Source organism: Salvelinus namaycush, chromosome 7, assembly GCF_016432855.1.
Source record: "Salvelinus namaycush isolate Seneca chromosome 7, SaNama_1.0, whole genome shotgun sequence".
In the NCBI taxonomy this organism is placed as follows: domain Eukaryota; kingdom Metazoa; phylum Chordata; class Actinopteri; order Salmoniformes; family Salmonidae; genus Salvelinus; species Salvelinus namaycush.
In genome coordinates, this window is record NC_052313.1 from 42,060,587 (window position 1) to 42,080,660 (window position 20,074).

Here is a 20,074-nt window from a genome sequence, read left to right on the forward strand (position 1 = left end):
AATATGGCTCTATTGTGTCACTTTATCTGGTCGGGAGAGCTGACTTTGTGTGTGTGTGTGTGTGTGTGTGTGGGGGGGGGGGGGGATATATGTAATGTTTCTTTCTCATGATATAACTTAATTGATAATGTGTGTAAATGATTGTCAAGCTCAAGCCATGTGACGTTGGTCAATCCCAAAGGTATTTAAACTGCCACAAATGATAATTCAGAGACAGAGTTTCAGATTGCTGCTTTTGAGTAAACATCAATGATGTCCTATCCCAACAGTTGCAGTGAATTGATTTTCTATGTAAATGGACAAAAGGTAAGAAATTATATTTTTCTAATATGTGACTATGGCTGTGTTCACACAGGTAGCCCAATTTTGATCTTTTGCCCTATTATTGGTATTTTGACCAACCAAGTTGGCTTCTGAGTAGTGCAGCAGTCTAAGGCACTGCATCTTGCTTGAGGCGTCACTACAGACACCCTGGTTCGAATCCAGGCTGTATCACAACCGTCTGTGATTGGGAGTCCCATAGGGCGGTGCGCAATTGGCCCAGCGTCGTCCGGGTTTGGCCGGTGTAGGCCGTCATTGTAAATAAGAATTTGTTCTTAACTGACTTGCCTAGTTAAATGTATTATTTAGTTTTTTATCAGATCTTTTGCCAATAATGGAGCAAAAGATCCAGACTGTGCTTAATCATATTGGATCAACACTTTATTTAGTCTCTATTAGATGTTGGTTTGACCATTTATACTGTACTGGTCTTTTGGAATATCATGAGGCCACATTTTCAAACTGCAGAGGACAGTATATGTTCCTTTTGCTGAGCAGCTCAATTGACATTAGTTCCAAATGAAAATGAATAATAATTGTAATTTACGCAATGCAGTTGTCTGGTAAATGTCTATTGTGTTTGTGATACTTTCTATTATTTCTATGGTTAGTATGAGAAAATCATATCACTTCAACACTGTAAGAAAATATTAAACAAAAGGCTGCTTTCTAAAATGTATCATCTACAGTTTTTCTGCATCTGAAATATTTTCTTATACCGTATTCAATTGATACAGATTCCTCCAGTCCCCCCACCTCAAAATGTTCACTTTTATGTAAATCACATGATTGTCAGGAGACCGATACACCAATGTCCTGATTATAGTCACAGATAATACTATAGATTAGATGCAGAGAGTATGACATTCTCATGCCACCCGTGATATCATTTTGACTCTCCAGATTGTTTCCTGTCTCCTGATGTAGATATGCCTTGTTACTGTTTTTTCACAGACAGAGGCTTGGTTGTCTTAGAATAGATTGTGATCTCTGTCTGTGTGCTTATGTGTGTGTGTGCACACATTTCAGATCTTAGAGAGGAATGCCGATCCAGAGGAGGTGCTCCTCAAATTCCTCAGAAGGAAAGGTACTTTTCCTCAACAAAATTACAACACCTTTTTTATGTAAATAACAGCACGTAATGTCTATGTTCATCAAATCACATTTTATTGGTCACATACACATATTTAGCAGATGTTGTAGTGAAATGCCAACAGTGCCGTTTTGGACGAGCAATGACGTAGTGGCATTGACTAAATACAGTAGAATAGAATAAAATATATACTGTACGTATGAGATGAGTAAGCAGTATGCAAACATTATTAAAGTAACTCGTTTTCCATTATTAAAGTGGCCAGTGATTCCATGTCTATATATATATATATATATATATATATAGGGCAGCAGCCTCTAAGGTGCAGGGTTGAGTAGCAGTGAAAGTCATTTCAAAATGCTTAGCCAAAATCATCTACATGTGTCTCTTCTCTATATAGTGCTTCTAACTGGGACTAAGTATGGTTGTGGAGGGGGTGGATGTGGGGCCTGCACGGTCATGGTGTCCAGATATGACCAACTCCACAACAGAGTTCTGTATCCTTTTCTTTCTAATACTGCCCTCACAACCATATGTGGGAAGAAAACCCTTTCATATTTTACTAAATAACACCGCCACAAAATATCATGACTGAGAAACACAGTTTTGGAGTAAAATGACTGGAATCTTCTTCAGTTTGCATCACACTATTCTTTTCGACACGGCACTGCTTGTTATATCCCTGACCGCTGATCCTAGCCACTACACTGTTAACGCCTGTCTGCAGCCCATCTGCACACTGCATGGGGCTGCTGTGGTAACAGTGGAGGGTATTGGCAGCACCAAGACCAAACTGCATCCGGTTCAGGTAGGTCCTACTATAGGGTTATATAGGGTTTTGTGATCCTAAATCCTGCAAGTGGAGCTCACCATTCATTGTGGCTGGATGATATTCTTTTGTAAGGGAAACTGATGTCCATGTTCTTGCAGGAGCGTATAGCCAAGGCCCATGGCTCTCAGTGTGGTTTCTGTACTCCAGGCATGGTGATGTCCATGTACACTTTACTGAGGAACAAACCACATCCCACCATGGAAGACATCAGAGAGGCTCTAGGAGGTAATTAATTTATATTTTATAGATAAAAATATAAAACATATGCTATTAATTATTATTATTATTATTATTTTTTTTAAATCATCTTTAGTAGTCCAAAGGTCTCTACAAAAACATTGGCTGTAGGTTCATCGCTAGCTTTTTTCAAACGTTATTGACAGTTTTTTGACCACATTCTCAAAGGAAACCTCTGCCGCTGTACTGGCTACAGGCCGATCATTGATGGATTCAAAACTTTCTGTGATGTGAGTAAGGCCTTTAACCTATTTCCACAAGCTCGTTGTGTGATTCAAAGTACATGTCTCTTAACCGAAATGCGCATCTTTTCTCTTTTGATTACTTTGAAACATGTTCTGTAAAATGCATGTGTTACATATTACTAGGCATCAGAGAATGGAGAGGGATGTTGCCAGAATGGAGAATCAGGGGGAAAGTGCTGTATAGAGAATGGAACTAAGCAACACAAGGATAGTGACGTGAGTTAAATACTTTACATTTTCACCTAATGAATTCCAACCTTATACATGCGCAAGATGCGTTAGGGAATGGTAGATTCCCCTTTAACCCAACGAGTCCCACCGTAACGCCGGCGTGTTTTGGACTTTTAATACCTTTAAACATTGTGTTTTTGAGCTACAGACTTCTGGGGTGAACCATTGGCTCTTATATTTCTTCTGCATCCATTAGTCTGTGTGATTGGTGTTTGTGAGACAAGGGTGGATCCCGAAGGGGCGCGGGGCTGGGTGTTTTACAAAAAATGTCTTTAGAGTTCGAATGGTTTCAGCTACAAACTGTTAAAAGCTGTCAATGAATAGCTGGGACTCACAGATATGCACGTTTTGTGTCTATTGCGGCATAGTGTCTGTAATACACTCACATAGTTGCTGTCGTAAACTCCACACAGTTGTCATTGACTAGTTGGATATTCATTTCCCAGTAAGCAAACTATTTCTGTACTAACAGCATTCATATAAATACGTTTTTTGCTTTGGCAGGCCTTATTTTACGGTAATGAAAGTCATGAATGCAACTGTTTATATCTAATTGTTTTGTGTAGTACTCTACCTGTAGCCCTGGTTGTCGTGAAAATAAAATGGTCAAACATTTTATTGTCAGGCTACATATAAGTGCTGGACATGCAGATAAATGAAAGTTCAAAGAATACCGTAACACTACTTCATGTAAATGTAATCACAGCATATAACTACGGTGGCCCAAGGGGCAAGTAGCTTTTTCAATTGAGGGTTAGTTGAAATGATGACACCAGGAAAGAATGATTGTGTCCTAAATAGATATTTGATACCTTGTCAGATCTCAGAGGAGCTGTTCCATATGGACGATGTCCTACCGCTTGACCCATCCCAGGACCTCATTTTCCCTCCAGAACTCATGGTACGTTAGATTCAGTCTTCACAGTAAAGAGACGTGTCTATTGTCAACTCAAACAGAACTAACTTGCAGAGAACTTCGATTTCACTCTTCTCTATACCAGATTATGGGAAAGAAACGTGCCTGTGGCAGTCTGTGTTTCCAAGGCGATAGGCTGAAGTTGATTTCTCCAGTAGATCTGACCAATCTGCTTGAGTTGAAAACAGAATATCCTGAAGCCCCTGTGGTGGTTGGCAACACAACTATAGGTACTAACCTTTTGCTTTGCCATCTTGCTTTTGTGTTTCAGAACTACTTTCACTCTACCCATTAAAAATAGACCCATACGTTGTACACGGTACAAAAAATATTCATCCTGACGACTACTCAGCCACATTGTATCTATTATGTGTGTATTTATTTTGAGCAGGACCAAATATGCAAGTGAAAGGAGTCCATCATCCTCTCATCATCTACGCCGGGAGAGTTTCAGATTTACATACTGTGACGTGGGGGAAGGATGGTAGGTTTAGAAGTGTATTTATTGTCCGTTCGTTGAAAGAACTTTTCAGCTTTTCGTCATCTACTTACTGTTTGTTCATGTCCGTGCAGGTGTGAGTATGGGGGCAGTCTGCACCCTGTCCAGTCTGAAGGAGGAGATGGAGAGGGCTGTGAGGGAGATGGAGGCAGAGAGAACCAGGGGGTACCAGGCCCTGCTACAGACCCTACGGTGTCTAGCAGGGAAACAGATCCGCAACATGGCTGTAAGCCCTATAACTATTACCCACAGATACAGATGTTCTATCATAATTTGACCAGTTTCTCACAGCAGGAAAGGAATCCTGCAGCAACAGTACACTTTAATTATTATGTGGATTATAATTAATGGACTTTTTTGTATCGGCTGATACATTTTTAGTTAGGATAAATCAAGTCTGACTTTTTAAATGACCAACTTTAGAAGCCTTTTTAAACCTTGAATACACTAGAATTTGCATTTCCTCCTGCACAAGAGGAACCTCCTGCATTTCCTCCTGCACATTCTCTGTGACAACAGAAGTATCAAATTAAGATGGCACACCTGTATGTACCCAACAAACTTAACTGTGTTGGCTCAGATATTTTCTCCTCACGTTGTCCTTTTCAGCATGGTTCCAGAAACGATGGTCAATGCGTAAACAGGCAAGCACAGACAGTACAGCTTGGCTTGGCTATGTAGTGTGAAAAGGGTGCCGCTGGGCCATTGTCGTGCAATAGGCGTATGACATTAGACCACTGCATTACTCTTGCCTGAAAGCCTCATTGATGTGTATAATTTGATAAGTTTTATGATGTCCCATGTCTACAGACCATTGGAGGCAATATCCTCAGTGCCAACCCAAAGTATGATCTCAATGGTGTTCTAGCTGCCTTGGACTGCACGCTGCAGGTCAAGTCTAAAGGTACTGTTAGCCAAAGCATTGATTCTCCTTGATTTGATCCTTTCCTTTCAGTTCGTGATCATGCTATATCACATGACCTAAATGGGAAGGACATGGTTGATTGAGTGATGCCTAGATTCATAGTATGAAACTGTCGTTTTGTTGTAGAAAATGGGACAAGGGTGATCACTCTGAATGAAGAACTCTTCACTGGCTTTGGCAAGACGGCGCTTAGACCAGATGAAGTCCTCCTGTCCATTGACATCCCCTACTCCAAACCAGTGAGGAATAACTGCTTTAATCTCTCGTACAAATACCACTCTGGATATTGCTGATGACCTTAGTTTAACTCATAACTCCAACCTCTTTCAAGCTTTGGGTACTGAGTGTTTGGTTAATTGGTAAGTAAACATGAATAATCTGTTGCGAGGTTTTCAGGTTGGAGAAATGGTCTGTTGACTGTATTGAGGATGACTGTTGATTATTGACTGTATTATGTCTGTTGACTGTATTATGTTTGTTGATTGTTGTACAGTATTTATTTTTACTTTGATCTCTGCAGTGGGAGTTTGTGTCCGCCTTCCGTCAGGCCCAGAGGAGGGAGTTTGCCTTCTCCATAGTCAACGCTGGGATGAAGGTGGTCTTCAAGGAGGGCACTAACATAGTGGAGTCGCTCAACATCTACTACGGAGGAGTGGGACCCACACTGGTCAAGGTTGGACGCACATGCCAGAAGCTTGTTGGACGGTATGTAGACTGACAACAACATACTTTACAGACATTGCAGACCTGGGTTGAAATATTTGGCCCAAATTATCTGCAATTTTCCTATAAATTGCCTACTATTTGAAAGTTTTTTTCAAATACTTATTTAAAATACAATTTTCATAATACCTGGGTTGAATACATGGGGGGAGTGTATTTCAGTCAGTGTATTTGAGTATTTTCAAATACACACCAATAGTTTCAACCTGGAATCCGGGGTAGACGTAACATAGTAAATCCTGGATACTCCAATTAGCAGAGGTGGGACCAAGTCATTGTTTTACAAGTCACAACTAAGTCTCAAGTCTTAGCACTCAAGTCCCAAGTCAAGTCCCAAGTCAAGACAGGCAAGTCCGTGTCAAGTCTCAAGTCAAGACCGTCAAGTATCAAGTCAAGTCTCAAGTCCTAAACTCTGAGTTTCGAGCCTAAACAAGTCATGTAATACCATTTCATATTTTTTAACAAGAGTAATAGTTAGTATATTACATTTACGCAAATCATTAATGCTTTTAAAAATATCTATATATTTAATCCTTTCCAAATAAACATTATATTTCCATGGAAATACATGGGTAGCCATGAGAAAGACCCCCCCCCCCCCCCCAATAGTGATCGACTATCGAGGATGGCTAAGGGGCGCAATCGGGCGATGTAGACTTGTACACAATCACCCAACCTTAACACACACACGCTCTCTCTGTGTGGTTACAGTAGGCTAACGTATGTCAATGGTTTTAGGAACAGCAGTAACATCAGGCAGGATTTAGGCTACCAACTGCCTAGCCATTTATAGCTCAATCTTTGGTGCAATGATCATGTTCCCGCACTGACTGACTGTGTGGAGACTCATTGATTTAACGTTATGTTAGCCTACATGATACACTAGTAAAATAATAAAATATATAGCTGTCGGCTATATTAGCCATGACATTCTTTGTGCAGCTTCAAATGTCGAACAAAGTTGGAAATTGTTGCGTCTCTGTCTGTAATTTTCTTCCCACATGTTTTGCAAGTTGCAATCCGTTTTTTGTTGATACAGCGTCGTCTTTATATCCGAAAATAATAATTTTGGGTATCATCTTTCCAAGGGCTCCATCTGAATTCACCCGCCGACGTTGCTTTGCACTGCCACGCGCAACTTTTTCTCAGCTGGCACAATTTGATTGGCTGCTGTCCGATTCAAACTGTAATCCGTTAAATGAAGAGTTGATGGGCTGCACACTTTTTTTTAATAGCATCATTTTTAATATTTGGGCTTGGGGAAGGTATCATGTCAGGTCGAGTCATAAGGTCCAAGTCAAGTCACGAGTCATTGGTGTCAAAGTCGAGTTGCAAGTCATCATTTTTGTGACTCGAGTCTGACTCGAGTCCAAGTCATGTGACTCGTGTCCACACCTCTGCCAATTAGTATGATATGTTATGTTTCGTATGGTATTTATAAAATTTTGGAATTCCATAATCCATTTTGTATGATATTTTATTTACAATTTGTATGATATGTAACGAATTTTAATTCGTACTGTTAGGTTCTAATTTTTCAAAGTAAATAACTCACGCACACTAGAAAAGCTTAACCAAGTTTAATTTTTCCCAAAGGGTCGACACATCTGTATTCAGACAAATACATGTTTCCACCACTTCAAGTATATATACTCCACTTTAGGCACCCCTCCTTTAGGCACCCCTACTTTTATGCTGGATTCCACATAACCAAAAGCCCTAAAAAAATCTCCTCATGCTTCCACCAAGTCTTCCCCTTTTGGCCCCAGGTTCCGAGAGGTGTTCCCAATGTTATGTCATTGTCACCTTTTTCCCCATCTCCTCCATTTCCACAACCCTACATCCTCTTAAGGTAACTCAGCACTGTATATGCTTTCACATCAATTCCTTCAAAATGTTGTTCAGAGTACAATTACGCCAACATCTATCCTCTTTCACGTGATGCATTAACCAATAAAGCAGCTAACCCCAACCAAACTATGATGTTTAAAGTAGCTCCCAGACCCAACCCTTCTGCATGTCTTACAGTGGAATCTAGTCTCTCTCTCTCTCTCTCGCAAAGCTTCCTCTGTTATGGTGTCTTCAAGCTCACCCATTATGCAGCTGGACCTCACTTCACGTGAGAACTATGCACCCTCCCAAGGAGAGACATGACAATCTTTACCGCTGCAGGTTCTGTAAGGAGTAGTGTGTGTGGACCAAACCAACACTGTCCCAACACCCCTGCCTGGTGTATCTTGATGTACATTCAATCTCCAGAATTCAGCCCGTGCTCTTGCTTATCTCTGCTTTCACCTGAGGATATACACACTGCAACACATGGGTCATTTCCTGACAACATAAACTATCCTCTTATGGCAAGATCACTAATTTGTGACATTTGAATAACAGCCTCCCCTGTACTCCCATCGGTCTCCCAGTTACCAGTTACCAATCCATGTGGCATGAGTCCTCATAAACTGATATCCCCAAAATGCTACTAAAGTAACCCCTGCTACTACCAACATGGACCATGACTATAACCTCTTTCAATTAATCTGTCAAGTGTTCGCCGGCTGTTAGAAATTGGGAAAAAGATGAATGAGTTGGGAATAATATCCAACCTAACAAAACTTGGAGTCACAGATTTCCTGAAAGTTTACCATAGTGTCTAAAATGCCACCGCTATCTTTTCTACTCTCAGCATGATCTGGGTATGTGTAATGTTCAATTAAATCCCCATATTGTGTACAGTTAGCTGTCCACCCTCTCCTATGAGCTATCTCCTGTAGCAATATACAGTCTCTGGGAATGATACTCCTCCATCATCCCATCTAACCCATAACACACAAGTCACTTCTCCTAATGCATTTCTACAGTTATAAACATACCAAAACATTATCAAATCAATTAGTCAATATACATCAATGTTCAAAGTTTACTTCAAGCTTAATGATGAGCTTGGAGGGTACTATGGTGTTGAATGCTGAGCTATAGTCAGTGAACAGCATTCTTACATAGGTATTCCATAGCCCTTATACTTGTAAAATCATTGCAGTAGAATGGTTTAATTTAATACCTTCATTTCATACTGTTACACACATGCTTTATTACACAATTTAATTTATGGAAATTCTATCGTCATGAGCAGGGGGAAAACATGGTTAGTTCCTTTATAGTCCTCATTATCTTCATCATTCTCATCAGAAAATTGCATTTATTTTAGCCCAATCAAACTAACAGTCTCTCCTGCAGTTGCAGAACTGAACAAAATAGTTGCTGAGACCTGTGAGACAAAAGAAGAACACAGAGCCCTACAACATGAAATCAATGTTATCACATACAAGGACATACTCCCAACATGGCCCATTTTGCAAAGTTCACAGACTATGATTCAGACGTATTTGGCAGCCAAGCTGTTGTCTTTATTGTCAGAGTAGCTTCTAGCGCTTTCTGATAATGACATTTCAGCGAGAGCTTTTGAAATTCTCTTCCTCCTTCGGGTTCCTAAGAGAGTGATAACAAAAGAAATCACAAAATATGACAAGTATTAGTAATGCATTATGCTATGCATAATCATATATGGCAAGAAACGAAGTTCGATGATGACATGGTGATTCCCACTCTCTCTGACTCTATACCTTCAGGAATACTGTACTGCTGGGGTCCAAAAAAATTAAGTCTGTAAAAAACATAAACTCATACTTTTAACCAGGATTACCAGTTAGGCAGCAGGTTTTACAAGAGGTATTCCCACACCATATCACGCTCACTTCGCCCTTTTTTTGCATGCTACGTGCGGTCAACTAGTATAATTATTGTTCTACCAAACAAGCCCTCCCTCCTCCTGAGTCTAGGATGTACAATGAATCTCTGTGGCTAGGCAGGTGTTGTTATCGTCCCCGCCCAAGTTCAGTACTCCCGGTCTTCTTATTTCAGTCAGGAGAAGCCTTGAGATTAGGAAGTGTACATCCATGCAGCCTGCCGCAGTCAAATAAATTCAGAGACTGGCCCCCGTTGTACTTTGTTTCCTGCGACAAATATATTTGCACAAAAATCATTCCATCTAACCCATAACATGCTAAACACTACTGCTAGGTCACTTACAGTGCAGTTGGAAAGTAATCGGACCCCTTGACTTTTTCCACATTTTGTTACGTTACAGCCTTATTCTAAAATGGATTAAATATATGTTTTTCTTCATAAAACTACGCACAATACCCCATAATGGCAAAACGAAAACAGAGTTTTGTAAATGTTTGCAAAAAACAGAAATACCTTATTTACTTAAGTATTCAGACCCTTTGCTATGAAACTCGAAATTGAGCTCAGGTGCATCCTGTTTCCATTAATCATTATTAATATATTTTGCACTTTGGGTTCACCCTGTGCCATTTTGTTTATAAAGATATATTTTGAGCACAACAGCGTTTGGGTTACGTTCCGCTTCGATCTATGGTGCTTAAATACATTCAGTAGTTGTAAACCTGCGGCTGCCTCCTGCCTACTCCTTTCTACACCAGTGACAGAATGACCGACCCAGGAAAACAGGAAGCAGCAGGACTTCCGACCTCTCCGCTGTAGGAGCGAAGCTCCGCCACCACACCTCGTGCCTGGAGCGCCTTGGGACTGCATTGGACGCACCAACACCAACTGCAGGCTACACCAGCACCTTCCCAGCTCCCCGCGTCATTCCAGCCACCCCACCACCATCTACATCAAATCTAAAAAATTCTACACATTTTACATTTCAAGAACTTTGAATGTTTCTTCAACTGCAGTCGCAAAAACCCATCAAGCGATATGATGAAACTGGCTCTCATGATGACCGCCTCAGGAAAGGAAGACCCAGAGTTACCTCTGCGGCAGAGGATAAGTTCGTTAGAGTTAACTGCACCTCAGAAATTGCAGCCCAAATAAATGCTTCACAGAGTTCAAGTAACAGCATCAACATCAGATGAGACTGCATGAATCAGGCCTTCATGGTCGAATTGCTGCAAAGAAACCACTACTAAAGGACATCAATAAGAAGAAGAGACTAGCTTGAGCCAAGAAACAAGAGAAATGGATATTAGACGGGTGAAAATCTGTCCTTTTGTCTGAGTCCAAATTTTAGATTTTTGGTTCCAACCGCTGTGTCTTTGTGAGACGCAGAGTAGGTGAACAAATGGTCTCCGCATGTGTGGTTCCCATTGTGAAGCAAGGAGGAGGACGTGTGATGGTGCTTTGCTGGTGACACTGTTGGTAATTTATTTAGAATTAACGGCACACTTAACCAGCATGGCTACTACAGCATTCTGCAGTGACACATCATCCCATCTGGTTTGCGCTTAGTGGGACTATCATTTGTTTTTCAACCGGATAATGACCTATAACACACCTCCAGTCTGTGTAAGGGCTATTTGACCAAGGAGACTGATGGAGTGCTGCATCCGATGACCTTCTGGCTGTGCCGGGTGGAGATTATAACAAAACATGGCCAAGATGTTCAAATGTTCATAGATGACCAACAGGGTCAAATAATAGTAATCACAGTGGTTGTAGAGGGTTCAACAGGTCAGCACCTCAGGAGTAAATGTCAGTTGGCTTTTCATAGCCAATCATTCAGAGTATCTCTACCGCTCCTGCTGTCTCTAGAGAGTTGAAAACAGCATGTCTGGGACAAGTAGCACTTCCGGTGAACAGGTCAGTGTTCCATAGCCACAGGCAGAACAGTTGAAACTGGAGCAGCAGCACGACCAGGTGGACTGGGGACAGCAAGGAGTCATCAGGCCAGGTAGTCCTGAGGCATGGTCCTAGGGCTCAGGTCCTCCGGGAGAGAGAAAGAAAGACCTCATCAAGAGTTACAGTGTCAGGGAGTTAGAGGGCTAACGCTTAGGGAGAAATCCTGACCATGCATCAGACCCAATTTGGTGAGATTTTGTTTTGACGCAAGACAAAAACAAAACAAACAAAACAACAACACTTCTTCATATTTACCAGTATTTACATACTATACTTAAATCCCACCCAATGTCTCTAGCCTTTCTAGCGAGGGTGATCAGGCCTCACCAGAAAGTCAGGACAGAGGTCATTCAACACCATTAAGTGAGTGTTCTTTTCCCTTTGCTTTCCCTGTACTTCAGACTCATTATTTTAAATACATTTCAAACATTCTGTGTACCAGGTTTACATTGGGGTTTTCAGTACATTTCTTATCAGGAGAACTTACATCTGTGCAACCAAAAGTCGGACAATAGATGCTTCAGAAAATTGTATTTGTGTGCCCTTTAAGGTGCATCCTCTCTAACCCGTGAAGAACCCACAAAACCCAAATAAAAAGACCCCACACAATGAATCCGACACGGTATTAACACCACTAAGAAATATGCATAACAGGTGGGTTGTGTGTGTGCCAGGCCTTACTTAATTGGGAGCTGGGTACCTTTTATACTCAATAGAACAGCAGAATTTCACTAACTGCTCTCCCAAGGCAACCCGGCCTCCGGAAACATTTCAAATGACGAGATAGGTACACCTCATCCTCTCCTAAAAGAGAAAATAAACATTTTGTTAGTTTTCACTTTGCCAAATCTTAAATTAGCAACAAAACGGTTTTAATTACAGACAAAACAAAACAGGATAACTTCTGTTCACATGGAGGCCATTGTCCTCCCTCCACTCTTTAATCATTTGTGTTTTAATCCACCCCAACGTTTACTGTATATACTATTACCAATCTCTGTTGGATATTCATTACTTGCTTCACAGTCATTGTCTACTATTTTAAGATGAATATGCACTAAATGGAGACAGATCTACTTTTTAACAATTTTAAAGGTAATTGTAGGTTTGGTAACCCTGATGCTGGTGCTTTTTTTTTACCTCTACAATTGCAATTGTTTTATTTTACTCTACAAACACTTCCTCACAGTATTACTCCATTATAATTACGGTTGTTTCTTTATAATACAGGAGTTGAGATATTCATTCTTCACAAACTCCTCCTTCACACTAGTGTTCTATTCATACAACATATTCGGTAATAGTGATCTCTCCTTTCCTATCATCACACACACATCACATCAAACAGAATTAAATTAACCAAACTGAACTGAACTGGTGATCTGGTGAACTTATGAATTGCAATTGAAGTGTTGGTTGATTGGCTCAGGTCCTGGGGGGAGGAGCTTTTGGCTGATGCCTGCTGGCTTTTGGAGGAGGAGGTGGAGCTATCTGACTCTGCCCACGGAGGGAAGGTGGAGTATCGCAAGACCCTTACCACCAGCTTCTTCTTCAAATTCTACATGCAGGTCCTCCAGGAGCTCAGAGAGAGGGTACATATACAGGACAGGCACAATCCTTAATTATTTTTCAGCGAAACATCAAATCTGCTACTTGTTTTGCTGAATCTGAGGGATGTGACAATATTTGTGAGTAGCAATATTACATTGGCTCTCTAAAAGGTGTTTTACAATCATTTTTATTATGCTTCATGTTTCTTGATTTCTACCCAATTGTGCAGGATGTGAACGTGTGTCTTCTACCCCTTGAGTACCTCAGTGCTCTCAAGCCTTTCAAAAACGAAGTGCCCCAGGGACATCACTCTTTCCAGGTTTGCTATCAACAATGGCTTATATATTAACAGTTACAACGTACTCCAATGGATGATGGTTGTATCCCCATAGTGTGTGTCTCTTTCCTCTGCAGCTTGTGCCCAATGCCCAGTCCTCCCAGGACCCTGTGGGCCATCCCATGATGCACCAAGCAGCCTTCCATCAGGCTACAGGAGAGGCCCAGTATTACGATGACATACCACCTGTCCAGGGGGAACTCTTTGTCTTCATGGTGACCAGCACCAGAGCTCACGCCAAGATCATGTGAGTCTATGGTAGTGTGTCATTATTTGACTGTTTTTGGATTGGCCATACAAACTTCTACAGTTGGATCTGTATCATAAGATAATCACCTAAATCCAGACTCGTCTTTTTGAAATTGCATGTAGGTTTTCTTCCTTTTATAATATTTTTCTCCCCATTTTCGTGATATCCAATTGGTAGTTACAGTCTTGTCCCATCGCTGAATCTCCCATATGGACTCAGGAGAGGCTAAGGTCGAGAGCTATGCGTCCTCCGAAACACGCTTAACCCGGAAGCCAGCCGCACCAATGTGTCGGAGAAAACACCGTACAACAGGCAACCGTTCAGCGTGCATGAGCCCGGCCCTCCACAGGAGTTGCTAGAGCGCAATAGGACATGGACATCCCGTCCGACCAAACTCTCCCCTAACCCGGACGACGCTGCGACATTTGTGTGCCGCCTCATGGATCGCCCGGTCGCGGCCAGCTGCGACACAGCCCGGGATCGAATCCGGGTCTCAAGCATCAGTGCCTTAGACCGCTGTGCCACTCAGGAGGCAGCATGTAGGTTTTCTGATCATGTGTCTTTATTCCACTTCAAAACCAGCAACATTGACCCATCTGAAGCACTTGGCATGACTGGGGTGGTCACGTTCCTATCAGCTGGGGACGTCCCTGGTCAGAACCGACGGATGTTGTTCGATAACCCAGAGGAACTCTTTGCCGAGGAGGAGGTAGGCTACTGTACTGTACCCTCTCACTACCATTCCCAGTCTGTAGCACCGTACCATAGACAGACCATGGCAATGACTGAGGATGATAATTGAGGAGAATAGAGCAGCTCTGTTCTAATGGCATTTCTAATTATGAGAGGTCTATTATACTGTATATTGGCTTACCATGGTGGTTTTTGATTGATTGGTGTGTTGATTGGTTGGTTGTTCCTGTGCAGGTGTCTTGTGTGGGGCAGATCATTGGGGCTGTGGTAGCAGAGAGCAGAGAGCAGGCCAGGAGAGCAGCTCAAAGGGTAAAGGTCACCTACCAGGATCTACTTCCTGTCTTCTTCACAATAGAAGAGGCCATCCAGCATCAGTCCTTCTTTGACCCAAAGAGGCAGCTGGAGAGAGGAGACATGGACAAAGCCTTTGAGACGGTGGATCAGATTCTGGAGGGTAAAAACGCAATGGTTTGCCTCTGTGCATCTTCTTCTTCTAATGCGAGTTCATGTCTTCAAATGTCTTGATGATATGTGATTGTGTTGTGAGCAGATGAGATCTACTTGGGAGGTCAGGAGCATTTCTACATGGAGACTCAGGGCCTTATTGCAGTGCCCAAAGGAGAGAATGGAGAACTGGAACTGTTTGTGGCCAGCCAGCATTCAGCATACACTCAGGTTAGATAACTCAAACATAGATAGTTTATGTGTTTCTCCTCTGTTATGTAGCTAGCTACATTGGATATTGGCATCTTGTTAACCCTTTCCCGCCAATCGGAATATTTGATTTTTGACACACGACTACCATCAGTGCCCCAATGCTGCTTGATTGATATGATCAGGAAAAAAGTATTCCAATCGAAAAGTTATACCAATTTGTTATTTGAATGTCCTTTGTTTTGTCCCTGCAACCCCAGGAAGTGGTAGGAATCACTCTGGGCATCGACTCCAACAAGATCACATGTCACGTGAGGAGGTTGGGGGGAGCGTTCGGTGGCAAAGTCATGAAGATTGCCTCCCTCTCTGCTATCACTGCCACAGCTGCAGTCAAGTAAGAGCTTTCAACAGAGTGTTGATAACACACATTAGTGGAATATAATACATTTAATAATACCTTGAATACAGATAATACCTTGAATACATATAATACCTTGAATACATGTAATACCTTGAATACATGTAATACCTTGAATACATATAATACCTTGAATACTTAGAGTAAATGTTCCTATGTTTTCATTGTAGGACAGGGCGAGCAGTACGCTGTGTTCTGGAACGTGGAGATGACATGCTGATCACCAGTGGCAGACACCCCTTCCTAGGGAAATACAAGGTATTGTAGAGTAGCCCTCTCAGATGAGCATCATCAACAACAACTGTATCATCAGTGGAATTTTACCTCAGCATTTCTAACAACCTGTTTTCTCTCAGGTGGGATACAACAACGATGGAACCATCATGGCAGCGGACATCACCTACTACAGTAACGGGGGGTGTACCCTGAATGAATCATTAGTCGTAAGCTTGTTAAGAACTTTGAATTCAATACTGTGTATGACTCAATGGTTATCTGCGATTGTCCAATATATTGCCTGATATCAGTTGAAAAGTCCTAGACAACAAGGACTGATGATTCTCACCACGTTTAAAAATGGACAGCAGAAACACCCTAGCATAAGACACATTTTCATTTCCCTGTAATGTGCTGTGATTCAGATCATGGAGAAAGCCCTGCTTCACATGGACAATGGCTACAGGATCCCTAACCTGCGTGGGCGTGGCTTGGTGTGTAAGACCTACCTGCCCTCCTACACAGCGTTCCGAGGCTTCGGAGGACCCCAGGGACTCATGGTGATGGAGAGCGTGCTGCACGAGGTGGCTGTCAAATGTGGCCTCCCTCCACAGAAGGTTAGTGAGAGGTTACTGCAGGATTCAGGGTCATGTTCAGTTAGTTAATTACCCACCTTTCATCCATCCAATGTTCCTACTGATGATGAATGTGGCCTGGTGTGTCTCTGCAGGTGAGGGAGATCAACATGTACCGGGAGGAGGAGTGCTATACCCACCACAAGCAGCTCTTCTCCCCCCGCAACATGCTCCGTTGCTGGGACGAGTGTCTAGACAAGGCTGGGTACCACGATCGCCTCCAGGCCATCCAGCAGTTCAACACCTCCAACCGCTGGAAGAAGAGGGGCATCTCTGCTGTGCCTATGAAGTTCGGCGTCGGCTTCTCCAAAGGCTTCTACAACCAGGTGAGGATGAATAATTTAGAATGCCCCATGTTTATTTTTCCACTGTGCTAGGAAGATGCTCTGACAAAGGACATTGTTGACCGAAAGCTTAGCTCATTAAACACTGTAACTCGTGTCTGGTTCGGGTGTGCAGATACTTATTTTCATAGCTGTAAGCACTTGTAAGTTACTGGGGAGAAATAACTTTTTGAATTTAAATGTACATTTATTTCAACTAGGCAAGTCAGTTAAGAACCAATTCTTATTTACAATGACGGCCTACACCGGCCAAACCCGGACGACACTGGGCCAATTGTGCGCTGCCCTATGGGACTCCTAATCACGGCCGGTTGTGATACAGTCTGGATTCGAACCAGGGTGTCTGTAGTGACGCCTCTAGCACTGAGATGCAATACCTTAGACCGCTGCGCCACTCGGGAGCCCACAGTATAAACTGTGTTCATCCCCATTAAGATACAAAATAACAGTTGTTCATTATCTTGTTCCACCTCTGCTCAAGGGTGCAGCTCTGGTGAACATCTACAAGGATGGCTCGGTGTTGGTGGCACACGGAGGCACAGAGATGGGTCAGGGAATCAACACAAAAGCCCTCCAGATTGCCAGTCGTATCCTGAAGGTGCCCATGTCCTCAATCCACATCAAGGAGACCTGTACGGGCAACGTTCCCAATGCTTCACCCTCAGCAGCCTCCTTTGGCACGGACGCAGTGGGCATGGCAATCAAGGTATTTCAACGAAGCCTGGTCTCCGATCTGTTTGTGTTGTCACGCCAACTGCCTTGGACAATGACCATAGGAGTTGGCAAGACTGCACAAACAGATCTGGGATCAGGCTAGCTCCAATGTTCCGTTATCACAGGCTTCTCATGTGGCTTTTAAAGACATGTGGTATAGATGTGTTTGTTGTACTCTTACCAAATGTTACTGTGTATGATTTTAGGATGCTTGTGAGAAACTGATGGGGCGCTTGAAGCCAGTCATGGAAAATCATCCCAAATATACATGGCAACAATGGGTAATCAACAAACATCCACCAGACTATAATAGACACAAAAACATCATTATATTGAGTTTATCTCAATTATGGTGTAGCATACAATAACTTGTGTTCTTTCCCACAGATTTTTGAGGCTTATTGCCAGAAGGTCAGCTTATCTGCAACTGGCTTCTTCTTGTACGTACCCCTGTCAATACTGTAGACCGTAGTGTGTAATGAAGCAATGCAACGTATCACTGACTGTTGTAAGACCGTGATCACTGCAATGGCACGATTTACGGCGCTCACATTAGGAACGTCTCAGTCACAAGTAGGCTATCCTAATACGGGCGCCGTATGGGTTCCAGGGGACCTCACACGGGTGTGGACTGGGAGAACAGCGAGGGTCCAGCCTACTATTACTTCACCTTTGGGGCCTGCTGCTCAGAAGTGGAGATCGACTGTCTCACTGGAGATCACAAAGTACAGTAGTATTACCCTTGGTCTAAACCAGTGAAATGTTCATTAACACTACTTCATACTGTACCTGCAGGCATCCCCTAGAACTTGCAATAAGCATGTATGAGCCTTTGTTTTATATGTTATGTCTTAAGGGCGTCATTGGCTTTATACAATTAGCTGTGTGTTTTGTTGCAGAATCTCAGAACAGATATTGTGATGGATGTCGGGAGGAGCCTCAACCCAGCTCTAGATATAGGACAGGTACAGTACTCTCTAGCACTCACAGGTCTAGTGGCTATACATTTCTACAGTATTATGGATCAATATAGGACATCTTCAGTAGCATACATTCCAATATGACTTGAGACAAAGTTAACATGGTGCTATATATTCCAGATCGAGGGAGGCTTCGTCCAGGGCATAGGTCTGTACACCATAGAGGAGCTGCAGTTCTCTCCTGAGGGGGTTCTGATGACCAGGGGTCCGTCCCAGTACAAGATTCCTGCCCTCTGTGACGTCCCTCCTCAGTTTAACGTCCACCTGCTAGCCAACGCACAGAACCCACATGCCATCTACAGGTCCAAGGCAAGACAAACGACATGACATCACGCGACACATCCATAAAGGCATCAATTAGGCCTAAATACAGAGCATTTCTTGGACTGAACAATTTGCACCATGCCAAATATTTGTCATATAAAACACAATAAAATGCTTTCACTCAAGGATCCTGAGGATTCACTTCCTAAGTGGTAATTGATGGTCGGCCATGTTGTTACAGGGTATAGGCGAGCCGCCAGTGTTCTTGGCCAGCACCATCTTCTTTGCCATAAAGGAGGCAGTTGCTGCAGCCCGTAGAGAGAGGGGGTTAGGGGACAGCTTCCCTCTAAGCTCCCCTGCTACTGCTGAGAGGATACGCATGGCCTGTGAGGACCAGTTCACTGAGATGGTAACATTTCTTCATATCAAAGGACTGTTTTTCCAGAGGACACAGATCAAGCCTAGTTCGAGACTTGTTTGATGAAAATGCTTCATTGAAAGTGCTTTTTAGTTTAGGACTAGGCTTATTCTGAGTCCACTAACTGGCCCATGTCTACTGTTTTGGTCTCACCAATACCCTTTCTCCAACAACATTCGTTTAACGGCATTATATATATTTTCTTCTCAAGGCTCCATCTCCAAAGAAAGGAACATTCAAACCATGGAGTATCAACATATGAGCCAACTGAAGATGACTTGGCAGCCTCGTCAGACCTGGGCTTGGCTCCAACTATTACTCATTCACCTGATCATAATGTATTGTTTGGTCTTGGTGGGCTGCTTGCAGATTGTGTGCTTTCTGGATGACTTGGAAATGTGTCCAGAATATGTGCTTGACGCCGTTGCTTGAAATGTCACTTTTGTCCTAGGACCTTGGGGTAAGATAAATACACCATCTGGTGTTTGGTCGTGTATGTTTTGGGCTGTTTGTTAAAACGTTAACATCCTGCATCTGTGACCTGCAGCCAAGCGCAGTCAGCCTACAGAACCCAGATTAATTAACCTAAAATTAGAACTGAACTTTGAGCGTTGGTTTAATTCTGTGCTGTAAAGCATTCCGATGTCTGACTGACTAATAAAGGATACATTTTTGAAGCATGTATTTTCGTATATTCAAGTTGAGAAACGTGCAATTTATTGAAAGCGAAATACGTGACATTGGACGGATTCACAGGATGGACATACATTTGGACAACCCTACCTTTTGCAGCCAATTTAATTTGGATACAAACCTGTTTTTTTTTAAAGCAAAGTATAGGTTGACAGCAAAAGCGTAGGCTTATCCTGTAATTT

General features: G+C 42.5%; 1 protein-coding gene across 1 annotated transcript; it reads left to right on the forward strand.

Moving 5' to 3' along the window:
- The first annotated feature begins 170 nt into the window (after positions 1-170).
- aox5 (aldehyde oxidase 5) lies at positions 171-19,856 on the forward strand. Its single transcript, XM_038997042.1, has 33 exons — positions 171-306; positions 1,351-1,408; positions 1,815-1,911; positions 2,114-2,222; positions 2,345-2,471; positions 2,652-2,717; positions 2,868-2,944; positions 3,780-3,860; positions 3,961-4,105; positions 4,267-4,359; positions 4,449-4,600; positions 5,185-5,278; positions 5,426-5,538; positions 5,820-6,004; positions 13,155-13,317; positions 13,506-13,595; positions 13,691-13,860; positions 14,446-14,572; positions 14,791-15,010; positions 15,107-15,231; positions 15,471-15,604; positions 15,799-15,886; positions 15,985-16,071; positions 16,270-16,461; positions 16,575-16,805; positions 17,305-17,529; positions 17,744-17,818; positions 17,925-17,977; positions 18,148-18,262; positions 18,437-18,502; positions 18,638-18,826; positions 19,023-19,190; positions 19,411-19,856. The coding sequence occupies exons 1-33, from the start codon at positions 250-252 to the stop codon at positions 19,459-19,461; spliced, it is 4,023 nt and encodes a 1,340-aa protein (XP_038852970.1). The 5' UTR covers positions 171-249; the 3' UTR covers positions 19,462-19,856.
- Positions 19,857-20,074: the final 218 nt, after the last annotated feature.

Coding starts and splice junctions, on each gene's coding strand:
- aox5 (XM_038997042.1), top strand. CDS start 250: ATGATGTCCTATCCCAACAGTTGCAGTGAATTGATTTTCTATGTAAAT. Junction 5,279..5,425: donor GCTGCAGGTCAAGTCTAAAG/GTACTGTTAGCC, acceptor GTTTTGTTGTAG/AAAATGGGACAAGGGTGATC. Junction 18,503..18,637: donor CAGCTCTAGATATAGGACAG/GTACAGTACTCT, acceptor TATATATTCCAG/ATCGAGGGAGGCTTCGTCCA.